Here is a 14,802-nt window from a genome sequence, read left to right as displayed (position 1 = left end):
GTAACTTTTACTCGAGCTCGACTTAACCTAACGACTCAACCGGGATTGGATGAACACTAACCTAACCCCTGATGGGCCTAGCTTAATGATCCAACTGAGCACACGTGTAGAGTAGATATTGCGAGTTACCTGCAAAACCAAACACCATAAGCTCGTTATAAGAAGGGGAATAGGGGGGGGGGGGGGCTTCTCGTAACCGCTCTCCAACGTGAGAAGTAGTATGGTAAGTGATGAGTAAATTCTTAAAGAGAATAAGGTTGTGAATCCCTTTACCGTTGGCTCTCTTCTGGTATTTATAGTTTAATGGGAGAAGAATGATTGGGTCAGCTATCGCACTCAATAGAAGCTTCTAATCTTATGGATGAGCATGATAACGATTTCTAATTGGATGGACAGCTAGGCAGCTAGCGTACAGAGATCGTTGTTGCAGGCAGGTACAGCGTTGGCATTTTCTGATTGGTCCATCGTGCAATCACGGGCATTATAGGGATTCTGACGTGTGATTGGTTTTTCCCTTCCCTGTCATGTGGTGTCCTGCCCTTTAGCACAACTTATCTTCCATTGAACTCTTTGGGTTGCTAAGCATCAGGCATTTCTTCCGCGAAAGATATGTCTCTCTTCACGGAAGATATTCCGCATGCGGATGGTTATCTCTGCCTTGATGGTATCTCCTCCATGGGGAGTATATCTTCTCCGCGGGAGGTCTCACGCGTATGCGGAGGGTTTGTCCTTGAGTTATGTGGATTATTTGGTACCTTACCTCCTCAATTTATACAACTAAAATACTTATATTACAAATACTATTTTTATCTTAAATTGAATTGAACCAAAGCATTTGGTAGAAGTTTATTGTCTGAGTCGTTCTTGAATTCAGGCGAGTGTCCAAAACCCAAAAACGTAAGCCGTGAAGGTTGTTTACGCCCTTGCCATAACGTGAGAACCTAAGACCACCTTAACCTAATTTTCACATACCCTACCAATAGACTTTGATATAAATGGGCTTTCTTTGTTTAACTCTTTAATAATTTGTAATGTTCAGCCTCTTACGTATAGAACTTCAATAAATACGTGACATTTAACCATTTCTTTACAGTTTGCATTATATAAAATGCAATCTTTTTCTTAGAATTTTATTTCATACAAGTTATTTCTAACAAAGCATTTTTATTTATTTATTTATTTCATACAACTTTATCAAAAAAAACACTTTTATTTATTTACCATTTAACTTAGTCTTGTAAACTACTAAAAACTAATGGGAAAGCGAATACGGTGCTGTCAGCCGTCAAGCCTTGTCTAGCCTTACACGCAAAACACATCAAAACCCTAACACTAAAATAGAAAACCTTCTCTCAGCTGCTTCATTATACATCGTAAGCCATCTGCTCTCTTATGCATCGTTGCAAACCCTAGGTTCATCAGTTCACGCTATAGACAATTAACAAGGACAAAGATTGAATTCCAGCCATCACGTCAGGTAAGGTTACGGTTTCTGATTGAATAATGTTTTCTTGGTTTGAAATTGATGCGTTTTGTGTGTGATTGTTTCAGTTTTTCTAAGTTTTGATGCAATAATTATGTTTTTCAGACACAGATTTCTAGAGAATAGGTTTTAATTTGAATCTAATATTTTAATTGATCTATAAACCCTAATCCCCTAAATCTTATATTTTTCTCTATTGTCCAAGAATCAAAATATTCCCAGGAATTGAACCTTTCTTTCAATTTCATTTGCAGATACGAAGGTTTTCGCAATATATGGAATCCAATCTAGCTATTGTTCTCTTCACACAAGTTTCTAATTCTAGGTACTTTCTGTCCACTCTAATTTTTCTTACCCAATTTCAGATTGTGTAGCTTGTTATTCTACTGTTATTAGTTAAATTTGAGATTGTGTCAGTTTTGCGGCTCTCTCGTTCATGGTGGTTAATATGTTAGTATTCCATGGAAGGTAGTTGAACTTCACATGAGACTTATAAGATTTTTTTAGAATTGGGTACTTTGAAATGCTATGATTACATAGGAGTATTAATTTGATTATAAATAGAGGGTGGCATCTCCAACTGGTTTTTTTGTTTGTAGTCTTCAATTAACATTTCATTTAGCTTTATCTGATAACATACTCTTTCAACTTTATCTATTTATGAGAAAATTAATAAATCCTAAATCAAGTTAAATAGTCTATTTGGGTGTGTTTTTACCTCAAATGGGTCATATAAGCTCTGTTTGTGATGCATATATTAGTGAGATAGGAGCAAATCAAGTTTCAAAGAAAGTGGACATACACACTAGACTAATGAGCAACTACAAGCAAGTGCCTGAATGGTGGTTTTTGTACATACTTTCTGTAACTAAATAATATTTGCCCAATTCTAATTAATTTGAAAATTTTTTGCTTGCAGTACCCGAAACCCACATCTATGATGAGTATTCCAGAATTATTTTTTTTTCAGGTTCTTGTACGGGTACATGAGTCAATTATACCCCACTGATTACATGAAACACTATGCTCGTATATGGTATACCCAAAACTATTTTTATTCATTTTTCAATTTTTTTAAAAAGATTACTAATGCTTTTCATTTTGCTTTGTATGCTACTGCTTTCTCAAGACAAACCATCCTACTAAGCCTACTTACATCAAAGAATGATGTTGAAGCTATAAGGAATAAAGTTGAAGATAAATTAAAGTCAAGAGAAGATGATGCAAGACGATCGAGGAGATACTTGATTTATAGTTGGATAGGTTTTCTAATTTTTGTTGTTACTTTTATGTCCATGTAAACGGTTGGAACTGTATTTGGAAGAAATGTAAAAAAATAATTTTTTTGTTATGTACCTTGTTTCATATATTTGCATTGTCTCTATATGTACAGATTTTACATAGTTGCTCGTCTCAGTTTATATTGTTATATTTTGGCCAGTTTCGCTTTATATTGCTATATTTTGACCTGTTTCAAGTTATATTGTGACGTTTGCTTAAGTTTATAATTGCTACGTTTTGACCCGTTTAAGTTTATATTACTGCGTTTTGAACAATTTAAGTGTATATTGCTGCGTTTTGACCCGTTTAAGTTTATATTGCTGCGTTTTGGACCGTTTCGTTTTATATTGCTATATTTTGACCTGTTTCAAGTTATATTGCAACGTTTTGACCCGTTTAAGTTTATATCGTTGCGTTTTGGCAAGTTTCGCTCTATATTGCTATATTTTGATCTGTTTCAAGTTATATTGCGACGTTTTGACCCGCTTAAGTTTATTATTGCTGCGTTTTGACCCGTTTAAGTTTATATTGCTGCGTTTTGAGCCGTTTAAGTGTATATTGCTGCGTTTTGACCCGTTTAAGTTTATATTGCTGCGTTTTGGACCGTTTCGCTTTATATTGCTATATTTTGACCTGTTTCAAGTTATATTGCGACGTTTTGACCCGTTTAAGTTTATATTGTTGCGTTTTGGCCAATTTCGCTCTATATTGCTATATGTTGATCTGTTTCAAGTTATATTGCGACGTTTTGACCCGCTTAAGTTTATAATTGCTGCGTTTTGACCCGTTTAAATTTATAATTGCTGCGTTTTGACCCGTTTAAGTTTATATTGCTGCGTTTTGAGCCGTTTAAGTGTACATTGCTGCGTTTTTACCCGTTTCGCTTTATATTGCGCTACTTTGACCTGTTTTAATTTACGTTCCCTTTCAAATTCATAGATTTTTTTATACATTTTATTTTCTTTGAGCGTATTTCAACAGAAAAACCATTGCAACATTTTCACATTCAAAGAGTTCAACAAAAACATACTGTCATTAAAATATGAAAACTACTAAAAAGATCTAAAAACTATAGAAACAAGTTTATTTCGAACATATACTCAAATAAGTGGTACCAAATCAAATCTACAAAACTGCTAGGTCTCCAGTCAATTAACACGTCACTGTCAAATTGGTATTTACCACATAAATTTTCCCAATAAGTTTCAAATTCTTCAACTGTATTACTCTTTACCCACCGCTTGTATGGCTCTTCAATGTCACTATAACGAGATGTAAGTGGTCCAAGATGTTCAATTTGATGTTTCTTTATATGCCATGAGCAAAAACGATGTCGGGTTTTTGGAAAAACTGTTTTGATTGCATTTCCAATAGCTTTGTCTTGATCAGTAATTATTGCAATGGATGCTTATCAAACATGCACTTTAAAAATGTTTGAAATAACCATTCAAAAGTATCTTGTTTCTCATTCTCCAACAGTGCACCAGCAAAAAGTATGGACTGGTGGTGATGATTCACCCCGACAAATGGAGCAAATGGCATTTTAAATTTGTTGGTCATGTATGTGACATCAAACACAATAACATCCGCAATTTTATATACGAGTCTCTTGATCACCCATCTGCCCAAAAAATATTTCTAGGAGACCTGCCATCACATAAGTCCACAACAAAATAAAGGTTGGGGTCTTCTAATAATTTGTCTTGGAAATGTTTAATAAAGCCATAAAACTCCTTACCTTTGTATTGTTTCCGTTGTTCGTTCAAGATGTCGGCACATTGTTTTGACGTGACATCATTTTCACCTGGATTTTTCATGGTATTTACGACCTTCTTGATTTGACAACGTCTCAACCCGGATTGACCAAGTTCCAACATTAGAGATTTGCAAGCCATTGAGCAATGAAACTTTCCATGAGACCTGTGTTTCATTACTTTGGTTGGAGTAACAGTTAGCTCATGGTTATGTGCATCATTAAATTCATCCACTGACCATTTACCATCATTACCAATTGAAATATGAAGATACGCTTCACATCCTGTCCTTAAATTCCTACGACGTTTCTTAGCATCTCCCCCAGAATTACCACGCTTCAAATCTTTAAAACCCTCTTTGTTGCATACATATTTCATTCGATAAGCCACATTTGTTGTCCTATTTTTAAAAGTTGAACGAATGCGTATTCCAAATCCATGTAAAAACGCATAGCTATTATAGAAAGCATATGCGTCATCAGGAGTATCGAAAACCTGTCCGATTACTTCATTTGTTATTTCTTTTTCAACTCCAAAATCCAAATCCAGGCACACAACTTCTATTTTCTCTACTTCAACATCGGAGCCGCTATTTATGACCAAATATCCATTTTCAACAATATGTTCAATCAAATTTGTTTCAAGATCTTCCTTTTTTTATTGAACTTCTAAACCCATTAAAGTGTGGACGTCCTGTATCAACAAAAGAGGAATATCAAAACAGGGAAAGAAAGTATCGGGAACTGAAAACAAATGGAGAGAAATTAAGATTGATTAACATTATTCTGATCTTAGTTATTGATTTATGAACCGATGATGATTAGGTTATCACTTTTTGATTTGGTAAATGGAGAGAAATAAAAATATAACCATAATCAATCTTGGTCAATTGTTCAAGAGCTAAAATTGAAGAATTTAGGTTTAAACCTATCAACTAATCAAGAACATGATGAAATCATTCAAGAGCTATATGAAATACCGTCATGTCTGAATGATTAATCTCTACATGCCCTACTGCATCCATATTCGTCCTTGTTATTTTTCGATCACCATGTATAGGAATGAACTAGGGTTGTTGTCAGGTTTGCAATGAAGCAACTGAGAGAGATGAACAGACGTGGTTTTCTATTTTAGTGTTAAGAGTTTTAATTTTAATAAAGACTAAGCAGTTTTGATGTGTTTTTCGTGTAAGGTTAAACGGCTGACAGCAACGTATTCACTCTCCCCTTTTATCAAACTAAGTTGGATGATTGGTTTAATGGTCTAAAGTCTAAACTGGCCAAACTAAACCAATTTTTTTTTTTTTTAATATTAGTAAGCAGAGGTGCACAAATCGGGAATTTTCAGGAACTGGAACCAGGTAGTAACCGGTTCCAGATATAATCGCGTATTTGACCGTGGTTTGACCAAATTTGCCGGGTTAGGTATGGGTTCTGACCGAGTCGGGTCCAAAACCGGGTATTTTACCCACCTCTATCAGTATGCTTGAAACCCGAACTAAACCATCAATCTAATATAAACAAACCAGCTTTCGCCAATTCGGTTTAATAAAATGTTAAATCGAGATCAAACTTAGTAAATCTTTTATCCGCCTTATATTACAATTACAACTATCCACACGCATTTAAAAAAAAATCGACCAACTGGACACTGTGTAGCCTCCGTTATTCCCTTACATGTATAGATCCACAGAGAACTCCGGATTTATTGCAGAATACCATCTTTAATATACATGCGAGAATTGACTGTAAATTTGTCTAAAACTTTTGCATTATCCAAAAGATACTTCAACATTTCTTCCTCGTCCACTCTCCCGAGCCTCGTGATCTCAATCTCTTTAACACGTGATAACAAGCACAATGGCACAGCATCTGGCCCGGTCAACTCGAGTTCCTCTAGCATGTCAAGGTCGTCTATAGGTTTTTCCTGGCCAACACATAAGTCAATATAAACTGGTTTGACTATATACCAGGCAAGAACTCACCATCTCTGACACGACTCGTTAATACGACACAAGTTCTCATCATTACTCGTTTAATAATTTAATCACATGTATCATGACCAGTAATTGAATGATCACAAGATGCATGAATTTCGTTGACTTTAGTCAAACTCTCAATGAATTGTGATGAAATTAGCTTGTGTTTCATGGGATAGGATGAAAGGACACAAAAATTTAAAGTATTTTGAAGCTCACCTTTATGATCAAAGAGAGAACCGTTAAGTTCGGGCAGCTTTCAAGCCAGTATAACAGCAGCATCCAGCTACTAGTGTGCACGTCTAGTTCTAGTTTTGTCAAAGAAGGCAATACGGGTAGGTTCCATCTTTGTGAAGAAACAACCTTCAGCAATCATAATCAACTTATCAAATATAATTCTTGAAAGTTCGGGCTATTAACATCTTTGTACAATAGTAACCAAGTTTCCCAATTGTCCCATTAAACTCACTCAAAAGTTTTTTTTGTTTTTCTTAAGTAGCTCAACTTTAATCAGTAGTTACAATACTATATAACATATTTAAAAGTGTTAAAAATCTGAATAAGCAAATGACACTGGATTCTTATTAAGTGATTTTTCCCTCTGTTACTTCCTATTTCAACTTAACTAGAACAAATTATCGCCTATTAGCAACCAAAATTCATATGTGTTTCATTGTTTTGTTTCCCTCACTTTATTTTAAAAAAATTAAACACTTGCAAAAAAATTGCATAGGATCAGGCCATCTAATGAATGTTGAGTGGCGACTTTAGTTGAACACTTTTGATTAAGTTTTCCCTCCATCTAACGATGTTCAAAAAGGTCGCAGCTCTCCTGAAAAAGTCGTTTGTAAATGAGCCAAGCTGAGCCGACTCGGTTTGTAAATTAGCCAAAGTTGGCTCAGTTCATGGCCCGCTCGTTTAAATTAAACCCCAAATTTTAATAATACGTATAATATTTTAAATATGCTTCTCGATCTTAAACTAAATTGAAAAACAAAAATAATACATATAATGTTATAAATTCTCTAGTTTATAAATTGTGTGTAAAAATTGAAAAAAAAAAAAAAAACAGGTTTAACAAGCCGGCGTGAGCTTTTACAAGCCGAGCCCAAGCTCTACTTTTCAGCTCATTAAAAAAATGAGCCAAGAGAGCCCAACTGGCTCGGTTCAACCTGTTTACTAACCTACCTACAATCTCCATCATCTATTTAAGTGACTAACCTTTAGAGTACTTCCAGCAACCGATATAAACTTAGCATTAACCAAACCCTGCAAAAGCTCATTGAACCGAGGAAGCCGTACGTGACCCACCTCCTCCAAAAACTCAACAAACTCCTCATCATATTCCCCAACATCAAGCCGAACCTCACTTATCGCAGGCTTGTTTTTCACCAAATACGAAGCCAAAAACCAGTCTTGAAGCCTAAGATACTCTAACCTCGGCGCATCAATAACCACCATCGCGTCACAATCATCATAGTTATAAATATTCAACTCCAATTCCAACCGTTTCAACCCGACCCCACCAACATTAACATAAATTTCCCCCGAGCAATCGGTCAAGTCCCCAACAAGACACAGCTTCTCAAGAGCAGGTAAACACGGAAACAGATTCGTAAGCAATTCATCGCCCGACTTAACATGCGAAACCTTGACATCAAACACGCGAAGACCCGGAAAACAACCCGCGAAAGCCGGCATCTTTAGCCCATCCTCACATCTAATTTTCACCACTTTCAAAGACCCGCTATTCGGAATCTTTAAACAGTCATCATCAGTATGGAAACTAAAGAAAATCCCCAAATCGATTTCGACGACGTGCTTGGTGACAACATTATGAATCAACCCGTTAATCCTAGACAAGGTGTGCTGGTAAGAATCATGGATATGAAGCTTGAAGTTAGTAATAGTTTGGGATTGATTATGGGACAAAAGCCTGTCTAAAAAGTTAACAAAAAGAGGTGAATTTGGGCGTCTTCTAGATGGTTGAAGTAAAGGGTATCATCAAGATCAATAATTGAAAGGAAAGACCATAAATTGATCCATCTTGAGGAAAGAATTGAAGTGGCAACCGCGTGTTTGGTTGGGAGGAAGGATAATATGTGACAGATGACGTCGTCAGGTAATCGGCTGATTCGGTCCATGATGGGATCAGATTCAGAGTTTAAAGAACTGGGTTTTGGTCAGGAGATTGAAAAGATTGAGAAAGATGGTTGATTTGGGGGTGGAGTATGAACCCTAGAATTTAGGGATTTATGTAGTAGCAGCAGTTGTTGTGTGTGATTCTGTTGTTGGGGTAGCTTAAAAGTTGACTTTCGGTGGCGAGTTATCTTGGAAAACCCGGTGCTTTCTAACAATGGTAATTAAGTGGAAACCATCTAATCTAAATATATTAAAGCAACGTAATTTTGTCCACGTATCATTCACTTAGGTTGGCTACGTAGATTTCCATGTCATCAACCTTCTATAAATCTAATTTTCACATATTCACAATAAAATTTTAATCAATGATATTGACTTTTATGTTTTTGTAACTTATTAATGTAATTATGATATTAATTATTCTAATTATTGTTAGAATTAAAAAAACTTATTAAATTTACTAGGTTTAAATTGTTCATCGTTTATTCTTTAAAGGACACATGCTTCGTTCAAAACTCATAACGCTCCCCATCGCTTGTAACTAGTTTCTTCGCCTCATCTATAACATGTTCTTCATGATTTGTCGGTTTCATAATCCAAACAACATCAAATCTGTTTATCGTTTGCAATTATCAGGTATGATTTATATTTTAGTGTTTAATCGATTTTTGTTGAAATTTACACAATGTTTATTTTTATTATATTTCAGTTATTGTGTATGAGGCATGACATTTTGGATGTTGATTTAATTAGATGATTAACTTCAATTAATATGTGTTTTGTGTTCTCATGTTATAAGTTATAAAGATGTTTTAACTTTTTATTTATCTTTGTTAGTATTTATATGGTTTTGTATTTGAATTAAAGTAACAATTTGATGTCTCATAATTTATGTAAAGGTATCATTTTTTATATAAATATTACATTTGCATTTTACTAAATTTATAATATGCGCATATGTATATGACGTTTTAAATATGTTCTACGTAACATTTCGGATTTTCCAAGCCCGTATTCGTTTACGAACGAAACATTTTTAGATCTTTGTTATTATTGAAAATCCAATATTTATAAGTAAATAAGTTTTCTAATGTTCACTTTATGCCCTTGTACTTCAATCAATGTTCAAAACCAAATTATACCAAAAACTAGCTCAAGTAATGCTCAATTAACAAAGTATAGGGACCATTAGTGTAAAAAAATGAAACTCCACCATGAATTGGCCGTAGCGCCGCGTGGGTTGTCCCCTCCTCCCCGTCATGCAGCGCATTGGCACCCCTGTACAGATCGTTTAAACTTTAGTTCGTTTCCTAGTTCGTTTAAGATATAAAATCGATTATATTAGGTATGTTTGAGTAAATTAAGGACCAAGTAAACATCATATAACTAAAATACAGGTCCTAATTCGTTTCCCCTGATCAAGATCATATATTTTAGTATATTTCATTGATTCTTTCCTTAAAACGTATTTACTTGCTTAAACGGACCAAAAAGCCCATATTTAGTTCGTTATTACTTTTCCTATATAAACAACTCATAATCTCTGCCACAAACCTTCACCCCAAACCCTAGAGGAGCTTCTTCAGCCTTCCTACTTTCTGCCCCTCTTCATATGCTTCGGTTTTTGCTATTTTGTTGAAGACACGTTCATAACCGTTTGACTTTGCTTACGTGTGGAACTTTGACTTTCGTTTCTAATCAATCCTTTCACTTTCCAGGTAAGTTGTAACTGTAAAATCGTTCATACGTATTCCCTAGTCAATAACCTTCAATCAGTTTCGGTGGTTGAAGGGTGTTGACTGGTCAATTGCTTTAAAACCCGATTATGGGTAAAACAATCAACAAGTTTGACTTTGCGTTTTCTTATGCTTCTGCTCGGATTCAACGTTTGGTCCAGAAGACGTTTATTCTCGTAACGTGGTTTTAAGGCTACTGCCCAAAACCCGACTTCCGACTCGCTTTTTGGATTCTGGTCAGTACCAGCTCGCTTAAACGTTTAATTCAACATAACTAGAGTTCTACTTATCCGTTTGGATTGATTCCAGCGGCATTAAGTTCGCTTTTATATATAGTTTCATATCACATTTTTTACGCATATGTAGGTTGCCTGAGTTGAAGGATGGACAATTAGAAAGACCTTAGGGTTATATTGAAGACAAACTTGAATTTAAATGATTGTACTTATTTATTTGAATGGTTTTGTTGTATTTGATTATCGTGTGTATTATTTGAATAAAATAATTAATTAAATATTGTCATTTATAATTATGATAGTATCTTCGAGCTGTGAACAATCGGATCACGCCCGACATTTCTGCCTTAGGTTGGGGGTGTGACATTCTACCCATGTGTAACACGGGCACTATCCTAGTTATACATATTTAAAAAAATTACTCCTCACATATATAATCACTATTCAATTTCCTACTCATCTTTTTTCAAAAAAAAAATTCCACTACTTTATATATATATATATATATATATATTATGTTTTATTACTCCTTTTTTTTTCCTAAACGGCAAAGAATTTCATGTGTAAACCTATTCTTTCGAGCCATATCCAAAGTCGACTCCTGGACCGTACCCCCTGATGCGCGTGAACCGGATGGGATCCGTAAACCCTCGCCCCCTATCGGGTTCGAACCTGGGATTAAAGCCCTGATTCGTCCTTCACCCAAATATACTTCGAATTGACCCAAGTGAGTATCGAACTTACATCTCGCAACTAAGGGAGGACAGGCTTCTTACCACTAGACCAACCTGGTTTTTATTACTTAAGTTTTACTTTATTATATTTGTTATTTATATGTTTTAACTATTAAAAATACAATAGAGGTCGGTACATTATCATATCGTTTTTATTCCTTTTATTTTACTTTTCGTTTCAACTAATTATAATATTTAACAAACTATATTTCTAAACCTTAATGTTAGGCAGGTGTCGGTTTTACATGTTTTATTTGTCGGTTAAACGATTTTCTTAAACTTGGCTTTCGTATTTGTTGTAGTTGGGTTTTTAAAATGACCGAAACTTTTTTCGTGATTTAAAATTATCCTATCATCATATGTTTTTATATCCGCGTCTCAATGTCTGATACCACACTTTTAAAATATGATTTTTTTTGGCTTACTAATTCATGTGTGTTGTTGTTTACCAATATATGTTGAACTGCCGATACTAACCGAATTTGCGTCGGTTCGCAACTGTAACGTGCTGTTTTTTGTTCTACACATTATAATTTTTTGTATTTTGACATTGACGGGTTTATTTCTTTTGTTTAGTTCTGATGTCGTAACCTAATACAGGTTAATTTTGCGTCGACACACAACATGTTCGTGGTTTAACGTTTTTATGCATGTTTTTTTGTTCGGTTTAATGGCCCCGCCGCGAAACGCGGGGCCCTAAATCCTAGTTTGATATAAAAACTTAGAATAATTGTGGGTGCGTATGACTCGGTTCTTACGGTTTTGTTCTAAAACCATAACCATGATTAAGATGTGGCATAGGGGGTGTTTGGCATGGCTTTTTTAATAAAGCTTATTGTTTTTTTAGCTTTTTTTTTTTAACAAAACAAGCTTAACTTGGTGTTTGGTTTAGCCTTTTTAAGATTATGCTTATAAGCTTATATAAGCTAATTTGAAGAAGCTTATTTGAAGATGGTTTTTTAGCTTATTTGAATAAGCTTATTTGTATAAGGATGTAAGTTACTCATTTACCCACAAATGGTGGTGGATTAATAATTGTTGAAGCAACTTATTACTATAACAAATTTAAGAATCATGGATTTAACAACTTATTATCAATTTGTAGAATATAAGCTAATCTAAGAACTTAAAAGGAGCTTATCAAATAATAGAAAATAAGCTATAAGCTACTTTACAATATAAGCATAAGCCAAACAATAAAAGCTAGGCCAAACACCCCCACAGTCATAAATGATTCGTTATGGCAGTTTTAGTTAATCGGTTTTGAAGGTTATAGAGAGTCAGTTATGGATCGGTTAATCGTAAACCAACCCCCACCGTCTTTCTTCACCGGCAACCCCATTTTTTTGTCGGGTCAGTTTCTCAACTATATATATTCCGACGTTAGTGTTTTTCAATAGAATCCCTGTTTAGGTGATCATCCAAGTCCATCCCCCATTGTTGGTCACTTGCCATCTTCTCATTCCGACTTTTGAATCAGAGAGTTCAATAGCCTCTGTAAGTTTATGAAGACACTTGTCACTTATAAAGACATACGAAACTTATCAAGATATACAAAACTTAATATTGTACAAACCAAAATTTACGTATTCATTTACTTCAAAAATATATTTAATATATTATGCGACAATTTGTGGATGTATTAATAAACTTAACCACTTAGTTTTTTAGCAATAATAATAATAATAAGAGTTAAGTACCATTTTCATACGTATGATTTGCTCAATTACGCAACTTTAGTACCGTTTTTGAATTTATTGCAATTGGATACTTCACGCTTTAAAAATATGCCATTATAGTACTTTTTTCTAACCCCGTTTATTTTGTCCGTTAAATCAAGGATGAATTGGTAATTTTTATTTATATTATTTATTTCTCTTTCTTTTAAACTACTTCCCCCTTTATATCAGACTCTCTAATCAAAACATCAGACGATATCATCAAAACCCTAAATCCCTCGAGCAATTTGATCTTTACAAATATGCTGAATTATACTCCTCATCACTTCTATCATCAGACCCCTTATCGCTTGGTCATGGACACGCACCAGTTACGAATCGCCGTTTTAAGAGCTAAATTAGCCAATTAGGTACCACTGTTGAAAAATCAGGCTTGGATCCGTCTAGTTTAAATCGGAACAAAATTAAGCTCTCGACATACCCCAACGGACCTCCGTTCAAACGTCTGGCCGGAGGAAACTACCACCGGATCAACCATCAATAAGCCGGAAATCGGACGGATGAATTCATCCGGAGGCTTCTTTTTCTCCGGTGCCGACGCCGAAGACGACTTGTGCAAGGAAAATCTTCACTTCTTTAGCTTACCATTCCTCACCATATCTTCTTAGTTTACCAATTCAACATGTGTGTGTGTTGTAAATTGTGATACATCATAAATAATTGTGAGTAGCTGGTGTAAAGCTGGAAGACCTCGTCGCCGGAGACAAAAATGGAAAATAACAAGAGTTGAGTTTAGTGGGTTTGAAGATTTGGGATTGGTTGAAGAGGATCCAGATGATATGGTCGATTGATGTTTTGATTTAGGTATAGGTCTAAATGATATAAAGGGGAAGTAGTTTAAAAGAAAAGAGAAAATAAATAATATAAATAAAATTACCAATTTACCCTTGATTTAACGGATAAAATAAACGGAATTATAAAAAAGTACTAAAATGGCATGTTTTTGAAACGTGAAGTATCAATTGCATTAAATTCGAAAACGGTACTAAAGTTGCGTAATTGAGCAAACCACAGACACCTAACTCTAATAATAATAATAATAAATATATTTTTATATTATTTGTAATACTTATTTATTTCTCTTCTCTATCTCTATCTTCTAGTCCACACGATAGTGCTAAGAAGATGAGAACACATTACAAAGGTGTGTAGGCCAAAAGCTAACGTCACCTGATTAATTACTCCGTGAAAAGTGATTTACCTTCCCTGTATTGGCCATGAAATCATTCGGTACGTACACCGTTTTTCTTTCCATAGGGGGGCCAAGAGACAATCTTCCGAATAGACTGACAATCGGGGCCTCAATTAACTAACTCAACATTCAAAAACTTAATAAAAAAAAGCATCAACAATTGTGAATAACAAGAATTTTATAACCTTAGGATTTGTATGAATTTCGATTGTGGTAATGAAAATAGGAATCCTCACAAATATTAACTTAAGAAACTGATGGATCGATGTGAGGAAGAATGGAGGAAAAGAAGGAATAAAAATTACTCTTTAATGGTTTTTAATTAAAACTACGTAGTTTTGATGGGTTTTACGTATAAGGTTACACGGCTATCAGCATTGTATTCACTTTCCCCGATAAATAAATAAAAGTTTTTAGTTATTATGTAGTGGTGTAAAATGATATAAATATTTTTATTTCAAATCTGAGTATCACTAACCAGTAGCCATCCTTCTTCACTCTTCACTGACTAACCATCGAATCTTATC

General features: G+C 34.7%; 1 protein-coding gene and 2 pseudogenes across 3 annotated transcripts in view; 1 reads left to right on the top strand and 2 right to left on the bottom strand.

Moving 5' to 3' along the window:
- The window catches only part of LOC143568289 (cellulose synthase A catalytic subunit 1 [UDP-forming]-like), a 209,075-nt pseudogene that overhangs the window by 31,494 nt on the left and 162,779 nt on the right, over positions 1-14,802 (top strand). The gene's annotated exons all lie outside the window — the stretch shown is intronic.
- LOC143568297 (protein FAR1-RELATED SEQUENCE 8-like) lies at positions 4,378-5,542 on the bottom strand. The gene is made up of 2 exons (XM_077054485.1): positions 5,498-5,542; positions 4,378-5,169 (listed from the first exon to the last, which is right to left on the bottom strand). Exons 1-2 carry the CDS (start codon positions 5,540-5,542, stop codon positions 4,378-4,380), a joined length of 837 nt encoding a protein of 278 aa, XP_076910600.1.
- Positions 6,008-8,640, bottom strand: LOC143568272 (F-box/FBD/LRR-repeat protein At1g16930-like; annotated as a pseudogene). Its single transcript, XR_013141552.1, has 3 exons — positions 7,718-8,640; positions 6,716-6,859; positions 6,008-6,444 (listed from the first exon to the last, which is right to left on the bottom strand). The product of XR_013141552.1 is annotated as an F-box/FBD/LRR-repeat protein At1g16930-like (transcript).

This window comes from Bidens hawaiensis, unplaced genomic scaffold, assembly GCF_021521415.1.
Source record: "Bidens hawaiensis isolate Kalapana, Puna unplaced genomic scaffold, B.hawaiensis_p1.1 tig00023874_1, whole genome shotgun sequence".
Taxonomy (NCBI): domain Eukaryota; kingdom Viridiplantae; phylum Streptophyta; class Magnoliopsida; order Asterales; family Asteraceae; genus Bidens; species Bidens hawaiensis.
This window is presented reverse-complemented; position numbering and strand designations above follow the sequence as displayed.

Bases quoted from the DNA above. Each gene is read 5' to 3' on its own strand.
- LOC143568297 (XM_077054485.1), bottom strand. From the start codon at position 5,542: ATGGATGCAGTAGGGCATGTAGAGATTAATCATTCAGACATGACG. The intron at 5,170-5,497 runs GTATTTCATATA...CAATAAAAAAAG, and splicing joins TTAATCATTCAGACATGACG to GAAGATCTTGAAACAAATTT.